General features: G+C 33.0%; 1 protein-coding gene across 6 annotated transcripts in view; it reads right to left on the bottom strand.

Moving 5' to 3' along the window:
* LOC129798653 (phosphofurin acidic cluster sorting protein 2) overlaps positions 1 to 16,705 on the bottom strand; it is a 77,697-nt gene extending 60,992 nt beyond the window's left edge. For 4 of the 6 annotated variants that reach the window (XM_055841912.1, XM_055841913.1, XM_055841914.1 and 1 more), the window contains exon 1: positions 16,271 to 16,694. In XM_055841912.1, coding sequence (XP_055697887.1) covers positions 16,271 to 16,383 — 113 coding nt within the window. In that variant the 5' untranslated portion in view covers positions 16,384 to 16,694. Of the gene's footprint in view, positions 1 to 16,270 lie in introns of all 6 variants that reach the window. The other 2 variants (XM_055841915.1, XM_055841916.1) reach the window with 1 other exon arrangement.
* Between the last annotated feature and the right edge of the window lie 3,478 nt (positions 16,706 to 20,183).

Raw genomic sequence — 20,183 nt, 5'->3', positions numbered from 1 at the left:
ACTTTTTACCATTCCAACAGCTGACAATTTACTCGGTTCCTGAATATTTCATGAGATCCAAAATACTTTTTTTTTCTTTTACTTTCCACATTATCCATCCCCCTTCAATCAACCCTCCCATTGAAATGCCCATCTTTCTGAAATTCCAATATGCTTTATTTAAAAAGACATAAGGTGATTTAATGAGTGATTGATGATATGTTAAAAGCAAAATACTAAAATAAACCATGTAATATAAAATTCAATATAAAAGGATCCTTCTGTTTTTTCCACCAAACACCTTTTTTTTGTCTGCGCAATATGATTTTCTCTTGGAAAAAAAGTCACCTACAAAAAAAAACGCTAACTCTCATGAAATCTCCTTTTAGAATTTGTAACACAATGAAGTGACATTTTTAATTTATCTTCATCATCCCCCAAAAAACTGCCAGAAGCAGTAGCCAAAACATAATCAAAATAGTTTTGAAACATTCATCACAAAAGCCTGGTTATTATAAATTCATCCACCATCCATTCATTCCCGCCTTTGGTTTGTGCTAAATCTCACAGCTCTCTCTGGCACCATACTCTGCAAACAAATTTGATTGCTGTTCGGCATTTTCCACCCCTAAAGGGATTTTGCTAAATCACCTTACAACCGTGTAACATTTGCTCAGTTTCAATTCAATGTTAGCTATACACATCAATGGAAAATTCAACCTTCTGCATTATCCCAAAACAAAATCCCAATTCAAATTTCAGATAACAATTATTCCGTATCAGTTTGCTAAATGGAACGTAAAAAAATCTCGTGGAAAATTTGACGCTTTGATAATGAATCACCATAGATAGTACAGTACGTAGGACTTTTATTTAAAGAGAAAAGGACAAATATTTGTGATTGGTAGAAATTATTAGTTGTAAATTATAGGGTGAGCACAGTTAACAGCGACGCAGAATTGTGTTTATTTTGAAAGCATACTTTAACACTTTGGAATTTTGAGATTTTCTCACTGTTTCAGATGGTCAAAGGGAAAAAGAAAACCACGAAGAACTGCAAGACTTTACATTCGAGAGTACTTCTTATTCGTTGTTTTTTCTTTTTGCCATGTAAAATTGTTAGGAAATCTCAAAGTTCCAAATTAGACATGATTCCAAATTAGGAGTCAAGAAACATGGTATAGACCTTTTTTAAAAACTTCTCTATTTCCTCCTTTTACGACGTTTCGGAGATTGGTTTTCTCCTTCCTCAGGTTTTTAAAAAAGGTCTATAATGTATTTCTTGACTCCAAATTATCCACAAAAGACCGAGAATACAATTCAATAGGGGAAACTGGGGCACCACCAAACAGGGGTACCACCAAACACTGCGAGAATGAGACTTATATGAAATCATAGATACTATAGGAATGCTTGCCCAGCGAAAGAATGATCCACATAGTTCAAGTAGTTTAGAAATGAGAATCTTTTTTCGCAAAATTGCGAGATTTTGATAATTTTAGTCATTTATATATCTACCTGGAAAATAAAACTGAAATAAGTTACATCAAATTTCACTACACCAGTACTTTCCTACATGTTTTGGGATAATATTTATGTATCTACTAAAGAAATTAATGTTCACATTTTTTTAAAAGAATATAAAATACATCACAAAACAGAGTTTGGGGCACCAACAAACAGGCAAATTTCTCACAATTGCAGATGTCGCGAGCGTAGCTTGAATGGCAAAATTTTTCCTCTTATCTTTCTTACTCTTCATCTCCCTCTTTGTTCGATTTCTGAAATTTACATCCATTCATGGGATTTTCACTCAAGACTCAGGAGAAATATAGTTTCAAGAACTCAATTTTGCACTAAATGATTCTTAATGATTTTAATCAAGGATTGACGAATGATTTCTCGATTTTATCACAAATAATCAGAAGAGCGCGCAAAATTTGAACTTTAGGTAAAATGTTTGCCACGATTTTAGTGGCGCTGCTTTCCAGTCAGAAGTCGAATGATGTCAAAATGATGAAAAATCCATTGAAAAATATGTTCGGTGTGCAGTGCTTTAGTTTTTTTGCTATTTTAGTCACTCATTCTAAATTTTGCAGTGCTTTTTTGAGAATTATTTACATTTTCGATACCTTCTTTATAATTAAGAGTTGTGGTGAATGCCCAAAATAACTTCAATGAGTGAGAAAAAGAGGTGTTTTTTGGTGCCCCAGAAGGTGTTTATTGGTACCCCGGGTGGTTGGAAAAAAGCGAAAAATGCATGGTGATACAATTTTCCTTTTTACAGAAAATTGAAGTGCTTCACATCAACATTGTATGCATTAATATGCAGCCTATACCTAAGACTATATCATTGGGTAAGCAACACTTTTCTAAAATTCACAGTTTTCTTAGAAAATTCAGTCAAAATCGCATGTTTCAAAAGTTTTTGGTGGTACCCCAGTTTCCCCTAGATGATTCCAAATTAACCTATCTTACCCTAGAATCCAATGCTTACTGGCAATCTTTACGTTTTTATGTTCAAAACTTATAAATCATTTTTAGCATATTTTTTCCTCACTCAATATTTTTCAAATCAGATACATTTATACATAAGAAAGCCAATATACAATAAAAACGATAAAATAGATTTATAAAATCCTTTTTTTTTTAATTTTCCGCATATTGTATTGCTCAGAGCAAGAGTGGACTATTTTAGTAGGGAAATTCATATAAGGAAGGACCATTATGCTATGATTGTTCGATTTTTTGATTTCTGAAGATTTTGTTTGACGGGATCTTAATCAATTTTGGTTCGGTAAACCATTTAACCCTAGGGCACTTATAGTCACTTTAATTTTTTGTGATCTTGCGTAGCACTAATGCTAGAATGGCATCGCAAAATGCTGAAGTCTGGACTGCCCCTTATCGCCAGCTTCCCGGAGTAGAGCCCCATAGTCCATTCCAGGGTATGAATTCTGAGAGGTGAGTTTTTCACGTGAGAAATTCACGGCTTTGAGATCACCTTTTGTAAGCATTTTGTCAGGCTTTCGTAAAAACTTTCATATGAATTCTTAGATGCTGTAAGTATTTCACGTGACACTTTTTGTGGAAGCTTCACCAAATGCTTACAGGAAACGATCTAAGAACCGTGAGTTTCTCACGGGAAAAACTCACGCATCTCAGAATTCATACCCAGGGGAGCCACAAATCGAGTCTTCTTACGGCTTTACGGATAAAGGCCGACTGAGGATCTCAATTGGAATACGCCTTCGGGCCTTGACAAACCAAAGGCACACCTATTGACTCTTTAAGAACTTTTATGTCAAGACTTATTGACACCCTATCCTATACCATTTGGAATACGAAATTCGAACACTTATCCTTATCGAAAAACTCAGATTAATGAAAAAACGTACTTAGGTTTTATTGGATGCATTAAATAAATTTCAGCATTTTGACAAGTGTCAATAGGGGTTCCCTGTCGAAGAGGCGTTCTTTCGACCCTATAATCGATATAATGAATAAACAATATTTTTATCAATTTTCCTCTAAACCACCCGCTCGGCTTAAAGCCATTGGTCGCTCGAGGCTTTTCAGGATAATCCATCGAAAGCTCACTAATTCATCTACAGTAGACTCTCACTCAATCGGCTCTTTTTCAACCGGGCGACAAATTTTGTTGACAATTTTCACGCTTAATTATGAAGCTAATTTGCTCAAACTCGCTGTAGTTCTTCCTATTTTATCGTGATTCTTTATAATTGAGCGCTTTTTGTAGAATTTACAAAGGCTTTGATGCTCAATTCTATCGCTAAACCGGATGACATTTTGCCCCATATTCCCGATTGAGAGAGAGACTACTGTATCAGCAATATATAGTGCCCTCTGAAGTTAAACGCGTTATGGCGCTCGTATCGTAAGTGTCACCATCTCGACTGAGGAGTGATTGGTACCGTTGGCTTAGAAGAGTCTCCGTCAGAATGAACTTTCTCCCTCCAACTTCTTTACGCTCAACAGTCTTTCTTAATACATATCGCTTCTTGGAATTTACAAGAAACCACCTCACTTTTTACGATTTTAATATTTTAATGCGATTAGAAAGAGAATATAATAAATTTTCAGATGATATAAGTCATTATTTTTTTGTATTAGAAAAGTTTTTAAAATTTTACTCTTTTTGATTGCTTGCGGAATTTTATTTGAAGTAAAAAGGCACAATATATATTTATCTTTCAAATTTTTGTCAAATAAGGGACTAACTCAAGCAAGTTAATCCCTTGTCATTTTAATTTTAAGAAAATTTCCGGATCATTTATAATGATAAGGAACTAACTCCTAAAAAAAAACATATTTTGAAAGGTAAAAATCATAAAAATACATTGTCGGCCATAAGTTTTAATTTAAAGAAAAAATTACTTTTTTTTGCAAATGACTTGCTTGTAATCTATAAATGTTATTTATGTATTTAAAAAAAACTAATACATTTTATTTCATATCAAAAATTAATCGTTTTCTCAAAGTTGAGCATTTTTAATCGGCCAAAAGTTTATTGACACATTTGTAAAAATTACTCAAAATTTCTAAGAAGTTTTCTCAAAACTTCTTCTAACCCAGTTATATTTTAAAGTAACGTCATTTGAGAAACAAATGGTGGGTTTACACATTAATAATATTTGCAATGGTCAATTTATACGTTATAAAAGTCATGATAAAAAAATAATAAAATAATGTATTTTTAGTTACTTTATAATTTAGGATAATGACAAGTTAGAAGAAATTAAAAGATAGATGGCAGGGTATACAAAATCGTCAAATTTTATGGTAATCAGGACGAGTACATCTGGAAAACGCTACTAGAAGACCCAGGGTTTCGACTCAAAGGGTTGGTAACCACATTACAAGTACCTCTGATAGTAACCTGATGATATCAGCTTCAAAAATTCAGAATCAGCTGGTTTCCGATGGAGCATAGACCCAATACAAAGATCAATCGCAAATTGCGAGAAGTGGTAAGAATAATTGAATAACTCCTTGTATTTCATAGGTAGGCAAGTAGGGGAGACTGGGGCAAAACTTGTCAAAACGCATATTTAATTCTTTCACGAGCTCTGAAAAAACCTAAACGTTTTATAATAACCATATTCTTATAGGAAATTTACTGCTCTACAAAATTGCAGAAGACTATTTTCCTCTATCTCGAAAGAAATGTGATTTTAGAATCATTTTCTAAAAGTCGATTTTGATGTGGAGATTCTCAAAATTGCTGGGGCAAATTTTGTCAGTCTTCGGATAATTTGTGACGTATTACTCTCGCAAACGTTAAAAATATCAAATAGACATATTTTTATAGGAAATTTATTCCTCTACAACTTTGTCGAAGATAATTTTTGTCTATCTTAACGAAAAATGTGCTTAAATTGAACTAATCAGTATTGATATTTTCGGTAAGCCAAATATTCCAAAAATAGGGCTCAAAATTTCATTATTTTTTATTTTACAATCCTTCCTCGAATCCCTTGAAACTTTGTAAGTTTAAGAAGGTTCATGAAGGCTATCTATAATAAAAATTTCAAGCCTCGGTGTCTTTTATTTTAGAAAATAGTGAATATTGAAATTTTCGCTTTGACAAATTTTGCCCCAGTCTCCCCTACCATTTATTAGTCATAAAACTCAATAATTAGGGTTATCAAATTCAATTAAGTCATCTTTACTTTTGTTCATTACTATTTTTTCAATAACGCAAGTAATTTACATAATTTGAAAAAAATCGCAATAAATTAAAATTGCAATTTAAAAAAAATGTATAATAAAATAATGGAAATATAAAAAAATTGCAAACTTATTATTGTAAAGCACACTACATGAAACTTTATTGAGTAAACACAAATGGGTGGAACAATTGCATTTTGTGTACTGCGTTCCATTCATTCTATGTGACTATCAGGGAAATTATGAAAATTTATAGCTTATCACTGAAAATTTTGCTGGAAAACCTGTCACCTCATATAATATAAAATATTTCGCAGAGTTTAATATCATCGATAAAATGTATAGAAATACTACACTTTTAAAAACTGCATTATTTGATGCGACCACCGTTATAGTGACGTCAAAGTCGAAAAGTAATTTTAAAAATCTAAAAGTTTGAAAACTTCGGAATGAAATGGTTCTATGTTCCCAATTATTCTCCAAATTATTCTTTTTCTACTTATCCTGAATCTCACTTGTACTAAAATATTAGGATCTATTTTTTAAAATATTAAGAACAAATTTGAAGAAAGGTTTCGGTTCTATATTTTCGAGATGTATTATATTCCTGTAATTTTGATTTACTTTTTATCACTTCTTCCATAAATTATCATAAGATAGTTTAGTACAGACCTGTACTAAAATATCTTCATTATATTTTTTAATACAAATGTTCACTATGTACCCCATTATTTTACAAATTCCTAAACAAAAAATATGTTTGATCAAACCTTGAAAACTCTCTTCAAATAGATAATAAGACCTGAAATAAGATTGTCAATAATGTATATTTTCAAGCCATTGTTTATCTTTATCAACAAATATGTCAGTCAACTATTGGAGGTCTTTTGCTCATAAGAATGACCTCTTTTGGATGATTTAAATCGCATATTGACCCCCTAAATTTCCTCTATTGTCAGCATTATTCACAATTTAGCGTGGAAATTTGACTGTCCTGATTTCATTCTTAGCTTTATCTCGCTGATATTTACAATCACATGCTATGAGACAATCAATTGAGAACCTCAAATAACAGAATTGCGGGTATATGTGACAAACACACTCGTGTTACCGTCGACTAGAGAATTGCGACAAAACGGAAGCGAGAAATTTTCCAATTTACAAAACCCTAGATCAACAGCCAATTTCACTGTAATTGCATTAAATTATTTTATTTTTTTTTCTCTATCCACAATTTTTTTCCCTTGCCCACACCGCTCGGTGTTGGGAAAGATGTCAGGAAAAAGTCATAATAGTATTAGGCAAAAAAAGAAGGGTGATAAATCATATTAAAAATTCATTTCATTGTGTCCCAGATTTTTCCATCATCATCCCATAGGGAGTTGTAGAGTAATTTTTGGCGACATTATTGTATTAGTTGTCTCTGTAATTAAATAATCCACTTTTACCATTCGTGGATATTGATTCTTTCTGTCAAATACCTTTTGACGACAAAAAATAAAGAACTATATAAAATAAAATCGTCTGCGCGAAACGAGTTCACTGTAAGACAAATTTGTGAATAATTCACATAAATTGACTCAATTGATAGGTAAAAAAAAGACAAATAAAATTTTCAACCTTGACTCGACAATTTAGTTGTAACACAAATATGCAGCGATGTACAGTGTTTCAGCCAAATAGCGACAAAAACTGTAGCCAAAAAGCTATTAGAAAACTTCGTGTCTCATGTGAGCCATCCTTCATTTTTTTCCCACAACTTGGCCCAATGTTTACGATTACAGTCAACAATCCAATACTTAAACTACTTGGCACCGATCCCACGAATTTTCCGCGATGTAGGGAGTTCCTCAAACGTCAATAAATAGCACAGTTATATTGCCTCTTGTTTCCCATTTCACATCTTACATATATGCATTTGCTCGGGAAATCGGGAAACCCTCATCAATTTTCCTCTCCTTGACACCCTTCACTACCACCCGGAAATTGTGTGGAAAGCCTCAACTGGACATATTTCATCCAACATTTCCCCATAACTTTCAATAGGGACGTCAATATGCTTCTGGATAGTATCAAAATCAAAACGGTGAGATGGTTCTCTCGCATCCATTCACCTATATAGAACTTCAATAAGCTCTCCTATACCAAACTCCTACAATATGCGAATCGCATATGAAAACAAAGTTTAACCAGCAAAGTTTCGCCCAGTTTTTGAATAGCACAAACTTTTAGTAATTTCAGGAGAATTGTTCCATTGAACACGAAAGAAACTTATTTATTTACTAATGCAATCGTTATGAATTTGATTCTAAAACTTTCATAATTGATTCACCGCAATCAAGTTCATAACAATGTGAAGTAAATTGAATGAAACGTGCTAATCTCAGTATGTTTTCTGAACACTTCCAAACTCATAAAAAAAACAAAGATAAAAAAATATAAAACAAGGATTAAATGATTATATTAGGTTCTTGTCGTTGATCCACTTAGAATGTTCCGAAAACTTAAAAAAGCCTAAATCTAAGCCTAACCTAATTTTTGGTCCCCTTCCTAAGTTGTTGATAAGCTTATACATTTTTAAAAATTATTCTGAATTAGTTGAAATCGATTCCGAATCGGTAATGAGCCACAATCGGTGATTTCATTTGTGTACAATTGAATCGTTTTATCTCCAATGTCGACGGCTCCATTCCATAATATTCTAAGTCGACTTAGAATTATATTATTCTAAGAGATATGTTGTTCCTGGGACCGAGATCTATAACTGGTAAAAATTTGGTGGTCATTCGGTGTTCGAATAACGAGATATTGAATAATTTCGAAAAAAAATTACACGGGCAGCATAGGAAATCGCCAACTTCAAATGGCTCTCCTGAAAAGTTGTTATTCTGATATAGATTAGTATGGAATTGAACCGTCGATGTGTAAAAACTATATTTTGGCTTTATTAATGACAAATTGCAGTCAGAATCCTAAAACGGTCTTCAGAGTAAAGGTTTAGCCCAGTTCCCAGGTCTCAAAACCATAAATAGCGTGCAATTTAATTGCTTTTTGGCAGCCAAGTAGGTTATTTATCTTTAATGCCCAGCGCACAATAATTTTTGTTTGTAAACATGTTTTCAAAATTCCCCATGAGAGTGAACGAGATGACTAGATCTAGATCTCACCAATTCTCATTGAAAAGTCAAAAACATGTTTACAAAACAAAAATTATTGTGTTTTGGGCATAATAATCCAATCCTAAGTTAAATTTTCCCAAAAACTCACGATTGATAAGAAATTAGAGCAGTCAAACCATTTGGATAAGCCTTTGGTCTGAAGCCCGTTTAATGTCTAAGTAGACTCAGGCTTACCCTCGAGAGCATTAAGCCTGTAAAAGTCGGTAGTAAAGATTTACCCAAACTGTCATACACTGAGGACTTAGAATTAGAATCATCCATCAGAGGTGCTTTGCATAAATTTCCTTTACCTAATTCTTTTCTGTATGGAGTGTGTTTACAGGTCACAACCGATTTCAACCGGTTTATAAATCATTCAAAATATGGCCCAAAATATCTTAGACGTAAAATAATTGAATTACGGATAAATATTGGATTGAATTCGGATTGGAGTAGGTTCAGGCTTGTCAGGAATTCCAAGACCTTTCGAATGAACACTTTCAACCTTTGAGCCTAATGAGTCTTTTAATTTTTAACCTTGAAAAATCCTTATTAGATACGATCAAAATCAAAGTCCCCCATAGCAAAATTCCGCAAAAATTCCAATGGAAAACTTGCGTCCAAATGGCTAAATTCGCTGGAATTTGACGCTAAAATTCCGCTAAGTTTTCCTATGGAATTTAAAGCCGGAAATTCCATGGAAATCATAGTGCTCCATGGAATTTACTAGTACGACATGCTGGAATTCCAGCGTTAAATTCCGCGGTATTCCGCGGAAGATTTATATGGAAACTCACACTGAAACGTCCGCGGGATAAGCTGGAAAAAACATATGGAAATTTCCACTATCTTTCCATAGTGTTTTATATGGATTTTTCCACTAGTTTTCTGAAATGTCAAACAAATAAAATGGTGTTGCGACAACTTTTAGAATTTGTTTCCAAACTTTCCGCAAACATTTCTAGTGATTCATGTGGCAATTATAATATAATTAATTATGCGATGCTGCGTTTCGTGTAGATAATAATGAAGTGATTACATTAAATAGGTCGCCAACCTAAAATAATGCTGTTTTTATGTTAATTAATATATATTTTAGGAAAAAAAAAATTTTTTAATAAAATATTTTTTTATTGCTCAAAGTGTCAATTCGTTATTGCTAGTTTATAAAAACATATTATAATCCTCGTAATCTTTGCCGTTTCTATAAAATTCGGAAGTAAAATCATGAGGTGCATGTGACAGCTTCATTTTTTCTCCATTTTATTTTGATGGAAAAATCCACATAAATTCCACGAGCATTTCCATGGATGTATTCTATAGAAAAAATCCAGCATAAATCCATTAAATTTTCCTTGGAACCTATTATGGAAAATTCCTATGGAATTTTTTAAGGAAAAATAGTGGAAAATTCCTATGGAATTTTTTAAGGAAAAATAGTGGAAAATTCCAAGGAATTTTTCGCTTGTTATTCCTATTCCGCTTTCTTTTGCAATGGGGTCGAAATCAAAGACCGTCAAAAAAAAGCTGAAGCTGAAAATACTTTTGAATTCCATGTTGAGATGCAAGAACCTCGAGGGACAGGAATACTCCCCTGACAAAGAGTGTGCGCTTAAAAATGTCCTACAAAACAGAGATGTTGACAAAAAAGCAGCATATATTTAACCGAAAGAATATAAAAAAAGAAAATAAAAATATAATATTTTAAGTAATTTAAAAAATTGTAGATGAGTTAAAAACATAATTAGGAATTTTAATAAGTTCTTTTCAGTTCTTTTGAAACCCAATTCTATTCAGCCTTAAAAGAATATGAATGTGAATCACTAGAACATGTTCCAAATGAAGAGAATGATGAATGAAAAGTAAAATCAACTATTAGCATTTTTGCCTTACGGCGTTCTTACACGAAGTCATCGGCCCTATTACCACCAAATTATGTAAGCAGCTGATCTTCATATTACGATAGTCTTGCACACCATTGGTGCTCTCTTAATATTCTTATGTGAATTTCCCACCTTCTAAGCAACATGTGAGAGCCCATTTCGTGCCTTCAATTAAATCACATTCCAATTTTCTTTTTCACTTCGTTCTTCGACAAAAAAAAAACACATATTAAGCTCTCGCCTGCCTTCATTTAATAATTTCTGTGGTTTTTTCTGTCTCAGATGTGTCTCTTTCTAAATATTCAAACCCCAAGAGCAATATTAAATATTTCATAGTGCGTGCTTAATATACCCACAACAAGATGCGAAATCCAAAAATAAACATTTTGAGATTCTTCAAATATTTTGTGAAAATTTTCAGCAAAATTTCAAAATAACACACGAGACGTTCTCCAATATTACTCCTTATATTTTTCTGCCTCAATGATTGTTTGCTTATAGCATTGTTGGGCAATTAATTACTGGAGCTTTCATGCTGTTCAAAGTATTATAAAGTTCTTTCTGTTTTTCCCAAAAAGACTCAAGTGGAAGATGTATTTTTTTTTTCTTCCTGGGAACCATGAACTTCCACCTCAGTCCAAACTCATTTAAGGGAAATTTTCAAGCGCATGCTCAAATAAGAATTTTCACGAATGTTTTGGTTGATTTTCTGCAAAAATTCGCAGCTATTGCACTTGAGTAAGAAAAACTTTGTGGAAGAAATTAAACAATTCTTAAGAACTTTGTAAGCCTATTAATAACTTAAACGTGAAAGGAAATTTATGAATTTTAACTGCAACTTCTGTTTTACCTAAAACTATCTTAATTATAGATTTTCTACCAGGAGTGCATAATAACCGTTTGAAAACCGAATAAACGTCAAAATATGTTTGTCCAGGTAGCGTTTTGACAGTTTCGACCATTGACGTACAATTTCCATTTGACGTTTTTCTATTTCAAATGGTGCTTGCTCACCTCTGCTATAAATTGATTATAATACTGTGCAAAAAGTTGTAAATGTTGTTAATTATCAAGATTTAATTTTATAGCTTTTATTTTTCTTTAAATCAAAAGAAACTTTAACACTGATCATTAAATTCTATTAATTTTGCTATGTTTTGTATGCAAAACATAGTCATTGTGTTAGAAGAATCGTTGTTTAGAAATAAATAAATAACGAATTTAAAAAATATATATATAATAAATAAATAATAGAATCATGAGAATCATAAAATGTTACAAATATGGTGAATGTCACTTGTTTAAATTTCTTTTAATTCCAAAATAACCATTAAGAAATTACTCATTTAAATACTCTTCTGATTTTGGAACAAAAATAACATTGTAATCTTACTAATTCATGATAATTAAACAATGTTTTAAACAAATAGACCAATACATAAGTAACAGCTGTCGATAAATAAATCTTATACAATGCGGTGGAAGAAGCAAGCCGGTTTAAAACATTATTGATAATTTAGATAAGATATAAACACCAATCTAAATTAATAATAGGTCATCAGACCGAATTGAAAATCAATTATTATTATTATCAACAATTATTGCTGATAACCAACCCACGCTGCCGCCATCATCGTCTTAGCGTTGATACTAACTTCCAAGGTTCTCAATCATCTTTAATAAGGACCTGCTTATTTCAGTGAATTTTGTTTATTACTCTATACGGAACAATAAATTCCAATAAGCTAGTCAATTTTAAATTTAGGAATAAATTCTAGTATTGATAAATCTAGGCTGAATTCAATGAGGCTATTTACACCGCCGCATTAAATTGAGATTAAACCGTCCCAAAATCGGTTTTGAGACAAATCAATTTCAATCTTATGCGGCAATGTAAATGACTCCAATGACTTTATTTAAAAAAAAAAGTTTGTATTTTGCCTTTTCCAAAACACAGCATATATTTTATATTCGAATTTAAACAAATAAAGTCGCTGAACTCAACAACATAACATTGAAACAAAAATAAAATAATAAATATAGTCTCTTATTAAAACATTTTTACTAACATTTTTATCACACAAAAACACACTTCCTTATTGTCCATATTGCCTTGTCAAATTCTCAAAAGAAAAAAGAACCATTTTAGGTGGAGAATTATATTATATTTAAAAAAAATTCTTTTAGTAGAGGAAGAATAAAATGGATTAATTCGAAATCATTTCTAATTTCGGAATTTTGAGATATTCTCTCTAATTAAGATAAATAGGGGAAGTGCTCATAATTTAGGACAGCTTGTAATTTTGGACACTTTGAGGATAAAGTTGGACACTACAAATAAATTGATTAAAATTATGGAATAAGATTAATGAAATAAAATTATTATAATTTTAGAAGATATTAACGCTAAATTTGTCAGATTTTAAAAATAATCTGAATAAGAATTGCTTTGTTGAAAGTTCAGTATTAACCATTTTTTACAAGAAGTACAACCAGATTTTTTTTGATTATATACAATCTTGTTTATGCGTTGTGAAGCATCACTAATTTTTCTTCAATATTTTTATTATTATATTTTCATAAAATATTATGTTAAATCCCGTAATTTTTCTTTCATTAGCAAACATAAGTTCGAAACCTGAGAATTGACAATACCAATCAGGATATTTTTTAATATCACATGAGTTCGAAAATGCAATTCATTGACTTTTTAATTAAACCTCTTGGCTTAGTGATATTATGCAAAAACAGGTCTGTCTTGGTTGATTTGTTTTATAAAATTCATTGTCATTCGAATTGCGAGAAATCCCAAATATGTGAAATATGCGAAATATGTGAGTCACATATTTCGAAATTTCACTTTTTCGAAAAATCTCTCCTGAGATTCGAACACAATTTTTCGTATGGCATTGTCAAAGTGTTACGGAATTCCCTTACTGATTTCTATAACAATATGATAATGTCATATGACAAATCTACGTGATAAATTCGGGAGCAGGGCGATATAAAATGTCAGATAGCATTGAGTATCGTTTGGAATGAGTTTTATAGAGCTCTCAGCAATTAACATGTATCCAATTCTATAATTGCTTTCCAGAACTTAACCTCATAATAAATTTTTAATGTCATATGACATTGTCATATTTTATAGAGTTATACAGAGGTTCACCATTGAAGTTATGTTTGTTTTTCTTATTTTTGCAATTGTTTTGTTTCTTAAAATTCATTAAAATTTTTCTGTCATGACATGATTAGGTTGTACAATACCCAAAAGAAATAAAAATCATCACCTCTACGAACGAGATGCAGTGGATTTTTTTTTTAGAAAAATGCCGGAAGGGCTTAATAGAGAAATCTACGTATATTTGAAGTATCGAAGTCAATTTTATTAAATAAAATGTATGAGAAGTGTCTGGGCTTCTTGAGACATCCTACGGTTTCTTTTCATAAACAGAAAGTGAATTTGGTAAATTGGGTTCCTGAAATGAACGAGAATGGGTATCTCATTACGACGAATCAACCGTCCAAATTTAATGAAAAGCGTCCTAAATTACAGTCAAATTCATGTCTAGTTTTCAAATATTTTTTAATGGAATAATCGGAATAACAATGATTTTAGAAAAATCAAAGACGAAAAATCTCTTTTCAAGGTTACAAACCAGACTTCTGTAAAGAAATTAACGAAAAACTTGAATTTTGTCCATCTGAAACCATGAGAAAATCTCGAAATTCTGTATTAGAAATGATTCCAAATTGCCCTAATTATCCCAAAAGGATCCGAACGTTTTCCTGAAAATTTAGATTGGGGATTAAATAATAAGGACAAGGAATCCATTAGATTTTAAAAAGACTGTAAAATCGCTTGTTATTTGGGATTTCGGACCTAGGCCTAGCCCCTGGTCTGAAGCATGTATAAGGCAGCAAGTTTATTTCTTAGAACACCTAAACTCTTTGTCTAGAAATGAAGATTTACATAGATGAAAACTTTCAAAAACCCGAAAACAAATTCTCGAAAGGGCCAAAATCCCGAATAGGGCAAAATACTGAATGAGTCGAAATCCTAAGTAGCCAAAATCCGGAATAAGTCAAACTCCCGAAAAGCTAAAATCTCGAAAAACCAAAATCTCAAATACGTCAGAATACTGAATGGGTCAAAATCGGGAAAAGCAAAAATTCCAAACTCTTGAAACTGTCAGAACTACCCCTACAGCCCTACAATTGCACCCACGCTTGTTGTAGGCAAAGTGAAATTTTCTGCGTTTTGGGAAATTATTCCACACATTACGATCCATATAACTTCGTCGGGTCCCGGTCAAAATCCCAAAAGCCAAAATCCCGAATTCTTAAAAGTGTCATAGCTACTCCCATGATTGCACGCGCGTGCTGCTGGAGGCAAAGGGAAATCTTCGGTGTCTTGGGAAATTATTCTAAACATTTTCCTCCATATAATTTCATCAATTTCGGGATTTTGGCCATTACGGGATTTTGGCCTTTTCGGGATTTTGGCGTTCGGGATTTTGGCTTTCGGGATTTTGGCTTTCGGGATTTTGGCTGCCACCGAACTTCGTCCCTTACATAATTTTAACCATTCGAGATTTTGGCCTTCGCAATTTTCCATTTCGGGATTTTTGCTTTCGGAATTTTAGCCAGAATATATGCATCCAATCAGATTGCTATCAGAACATTTCTTATATTTAATTCCCTTTGGAAAACTTCAAGTGGTTACCTCAAGAATCCAAAGTCAACAAACTGAAAAAGACTACCATTAGTCTTTTTCTACATAAACTACAAATAAAGTGAAGAAAGGAGGAAACGCTGAAAGAGGAGTCAAAGGCATCCACCCTGATTTGTTTTATCAATGGTAATCCTCCTCTCTTCGCTTCTTACTTAGCCCATTCTCATTGACATTCCCCTATTCGATGCCACCAAACAAAATCCCAATGATATATTGAGCATTTGCTTTTAAAATATTCAATCTTGTCTACAAGGAAGGTCTGGGGATGGTCTTGTTTTCGTTCCAGCTTCTGACTCCCCGATAACAAGCCAAGTCAGCTGAGAAACAGAGGCTTATCTTTGAATGTGAGAATAACCAGAGAAATGTGAGAAAAGTAAAAAAGCAAAGCAGGAAATATAATCTTGAGCTATTTGGGGCTCCTGCCAGAGAGCTTCCTGAGGAGGCGTAAGAAGTCGCCCTGGTAATCATTTTTATGACCTTCGAAAGATGGAAGAGGAAAAGGTGTGGAAAGTGATAATCTTGTCTGTGCGGCTGGAAATCTTCCAAAAAGAAGCGACATTTGGAAGCACGATAAGGAATCTTGACAGTCATTAAGGAAAATTTCATCGGTGAATTCCCCTCCCTCGCAAAAAAAATGAGCCAGGTGATAGAGATGTCGCCGGATTTTGCGATAACAATTGGCAGTTTTTTTTTTTTGTGGGTATCAAGACATTGATCAATCAAGTCCAGGGTCAGTGTGGACTTTCTCCCCGGGAAGGGAAAACCACTCCCGGAGCAGATGCGGAGGGTCATTGTCCGGATAGACGAGGGAAAGTTTTGCTCACCTTGGAATACAATTGGGGGGAGTTCTGTCCACTTCCCAGGCTGCAAACAGCTTCATGGGCACGGGTCTCGTGAAATTGGACATCTTCTCGAATCTCGTCGTCTTCTCCGTCATCTTGCACCCAGATCACACACAGAAAAAGTTTATTAACAGAAATTGTACACACAGAGCAGACTCTCCCGGACTCTCTCTCGGAGGCCCCTTTTTCACTCAAAAATCGGCCAAACGAAAGCACGGAATCACTCAATTTTCATCGTGAACAACACAACACAATGCTCTGCGATGTGACTTTGATCACTGTTGAATTTGTGACACTACCCGCGATGCGATTACTTCACCATTTTGCATCAATTTCAATTGGATTTTAACAATTTTCGCCCATTTGCGAGCACAGCCACTTCACACGCACGACTTCACCGACTGAAAAGCCTCAACTGAGGAAAAAAGTGTCATATCCGCGGCATAAACCAAATGCACGAAGTTCAGCTTGGTCACGTATGCAAGCAACTTCACCTTATACGTTATTTCAAAGTTAACCGTTTTTGCAATTTCATGAAACATGAAACAAAAAAACAGTGATTTAAGAACAATAAAATTTCTTTTACACTGTTTTTATTCTATAATATTAAAAATGGTAATTACGGTGTAAAAATAAAATAAATAATATTGTCAATTCGTTTTCGTTTTCTCCTTCTTGCATTTACCTTAAGACGATTCCAATGATTCCAATCCTTTGTTAATGTTTCATTGATGTTTCACTAATTGGGAACATGTTAGAATTATAATTAGGGCAGAAGCACACTGAACTTACATTTTTTCATCAATTTATATTTTTTTTTATTTATCACAGAATATCAGAAAATTCTAATTTTGTTTTAGAAATTCATCAAAAACAGCATATACATCTTATACTTAATAAAACAAGGAAAAGAGTGTATTTAAAAAAGGTAGGGTAAGTATGCCAAATTCCGGCCAGCTTGCAATTCCGACCACATTTTTTGTTCCTCGAATTTTCATGAATTTTTAGTTTTTACATACTCCAGAGATTATACAATGCAAAAGAATAACAAAAAATGTAGCTTCGACAAATGAGATGACGTGAAAAAGATATTGGAGGAATTCCCGAAGAGCAAGGAACTATGAGAATGAAGGTGGCCGAAATAGGGCACCAAAGCTATGTCTACATTTTTATTCATTTTAAAATGTATTAAAAATGATTTTAAAGTAAATAAAGACGATAAACTGTCTACAAGGTTCTAAGCAACCCTCCTTAAGTAGAAGGAATGAAAAAAATCAATTTCTATTAAAGATGTTACATTTCAAACTTGAGACTTTGGCGCTTGCATGCAACTATGCCGAAATTTGGCACACTTACCCTAAATCATTTACGGGTACTTTACTGTTTTATTACCGATTGAGACCGATGATGCAGCTGGGTTGGAAATTTCAAGACCTTTCCAAAAAATCTACATTTAAGTAAATCGAGTAAATCGATTGAAAAATAAACCCACCAGACTGGTTGAAATTTCACCTTAAAAAATCAAAATGGTGATTATTTAGGTCATTAGGAATGTATGGACCGTATGAACGAAATGTTAAATAGGACCACTCGCAAGATATACAGTAGACTCTTCGATATCCGGCTGACTGGGGGACAAAATGACATTTAAGTTTTTTGAATGATCAACGGTTTTTCTATTTTGTGCAGTGTGAATTTATTTTCTGTCTGACAAAGAAAAAGAGAATTTTCTTCATGGTGTGCTTATGTTTCATTTTTTATCACAATTATGTATTAAAAACTTCGATACAATGTTAATAATACTTTAATTCACTCTGGACAAACTTCATGTTTAGTGAAAATATTTTGAATATATCAACCGCCAGTGTTTGGCAGCTGTCACCCGGATATCGAAGTGCTGGATATCGAAGAGTCTACTGTATCAAGAAGTTATCTTTAAAAAGAGCCATGCGGAATCTGAATTATTTATCAATTCAATTAAATATTGTCTTATCATATACTCAGATCGGCCCCAAACTTTTGGGAAATTTGTTTGGCCACTTCCTGATCACGAACACAGTAGACTCTCGCTAATTCGGCTCTTTTAAGATCGGGCTACCTCTATTAATTCGGGCAGCAGTTAAATTTGAAAAAAAAAGTTTATCGACATTTTTTATTTTTTCGAATGTAGATAATATTCTCAAATTTGCCATGTTTTGTCTTAGTTATGATGTGATTTTGCATTATAAAGGGGGCTTCATGAGATTTCCTGTTCTAACATCGCAAGTTCATAAAACCACCGCTAGGGGCGCTATTTTTAAAAAAAGATTTTTCTATTTTCTAAGTTCAATAACTCAAAAATTGCTTTGTGCATCGGGCTGAAATTTTAGTATGTTGTAGCCGCAGATTATACCTATCAAACAAAAAAAAATACTTAAGTCGAACGATAACCCTTAACCCGAGCTATAAGGGGTCAAAGTTCGGGAATTGACCGACCTCTATCTCCGGTTTTAATTAAAATTTAAACCTAAATTTTGGGTTTTTGGTCTCGTCTGGATGAGTGCTTTTCAGATGAAAAAAATCAAAATTCAAACTCATTTTCCTCAAAAACGGCATTATGCATTTTGATTAAATTTTAGAATGTTGTAACCTAGGCTATAAAGTTTACAAAAAATAGCGTGGGCTCGCTGTGGTTACAATAGAACCGGAGATAAAAGGTTCGGTTCTATTTAACCGATTTTGAACTGTGAGGGCGCAAATGAAAGGTATCACAAAGCGCTACAACTTTCTAGAACATTTGAACTTCCTAGGACCAAATCTAGAGGCGCGACAGTCGAAAAACCAATTTTCATATTACATAAATTCAATTATCTTAACTCTTGTTCAACCGATTTTGATGATTTTACTTCGGCATAATTGTAGATAACATTTCGACGGATCCATTCCATACTATCCTAAGTCGACTTAGAACACTTAGAATTATATTACTCCGAGAGATATGTTGTTCCTGGGACCGAGATCTACAACTGGTGAAAATTTGGTGGTCATCCGATGTCCGGGTAACGAGATATTCAACTTTTTCGAAAAAAAATTTACACGGGAAGCATAGGTAATCGCCAACTTCAAATGGCTCTCCTGAAAAGTTGTCATTCTGAGATAGATTAGTATGGAATAGAACCGTCGATTTATATCTATGTATTTCGCCCAAACATAATTTTTTGCTCAGATTATGCCATCTGTCCGATTTTGTCGATTTATTTAGTGTAAAGAAATTTATTTTTCCCCACTATAAAGCTGTGAAAGTAGACAACCGATAAAATCAAGTTTTGGGGCAAAATTTTAGAGGAGATTCTGGTCTTCCACAATCATCTATCTGTCAGTTCATTTATTTACATCCTAGATATTTTGATTTAAATAAAAAGTTTTTCAATTTTTCAGAAATTTTTTTCAGAATTACTCTTTAATATCTCTCATCTTTAGTTCCAAATCGAATTTTCATGCAATCCGAATTTGCTCACATTAAAAATCTCACCAACAATAAGCTGATCTGGGCTTATCACTAATTTTTCCGTACTCAAAAGCATGAAAATTATTATTTCAAAACATTAATTTAGTTTTAAAATCACAAAATACTACAGTAGACTCTCGCAAATTCGGCTCTTTTAAGATCGGGCTACTTTTAAATTCGGGCAGCGGTTACATTTGAAAAAAGTTTGTTGTCATTTTTCAAGTTTGATTATGATTATCAAATGAATCAAATATGCTCAAATTTGGCATGGTTTGTCTTAGTTTTGATGTGATTTTGCATTATTGAGGGATTTTCATGCAATTTACGATATATATCAGTGTGTAAACTCAATATCTATATGCACATGTCGCCCGAATTTCTGTCTAATTCGGCTGACATTTCGGTCCT

The sequence above is a fragment of the Phlebotomus papatasi genome, chromosome 1, assembly GCF_024763615.1.
Source record: "Phlebotomus papatasi isolate M1 chromosome 1, Ppap_2.1, whole genome shotgun sequence".
Classification (NCBI taxonomy): domain Eukaryota; kingdom Metazoa; phylum Arthropoda; class Insecta; order Diptera; family Psychodidae; genus Phlebotomus; species Phlebotomus papatasi.
The sequence above is the reverse complement of the archived record's forward strand: the minus strand, read 5'-3'. Positions and strand labels throughout refer to the sequence as shown.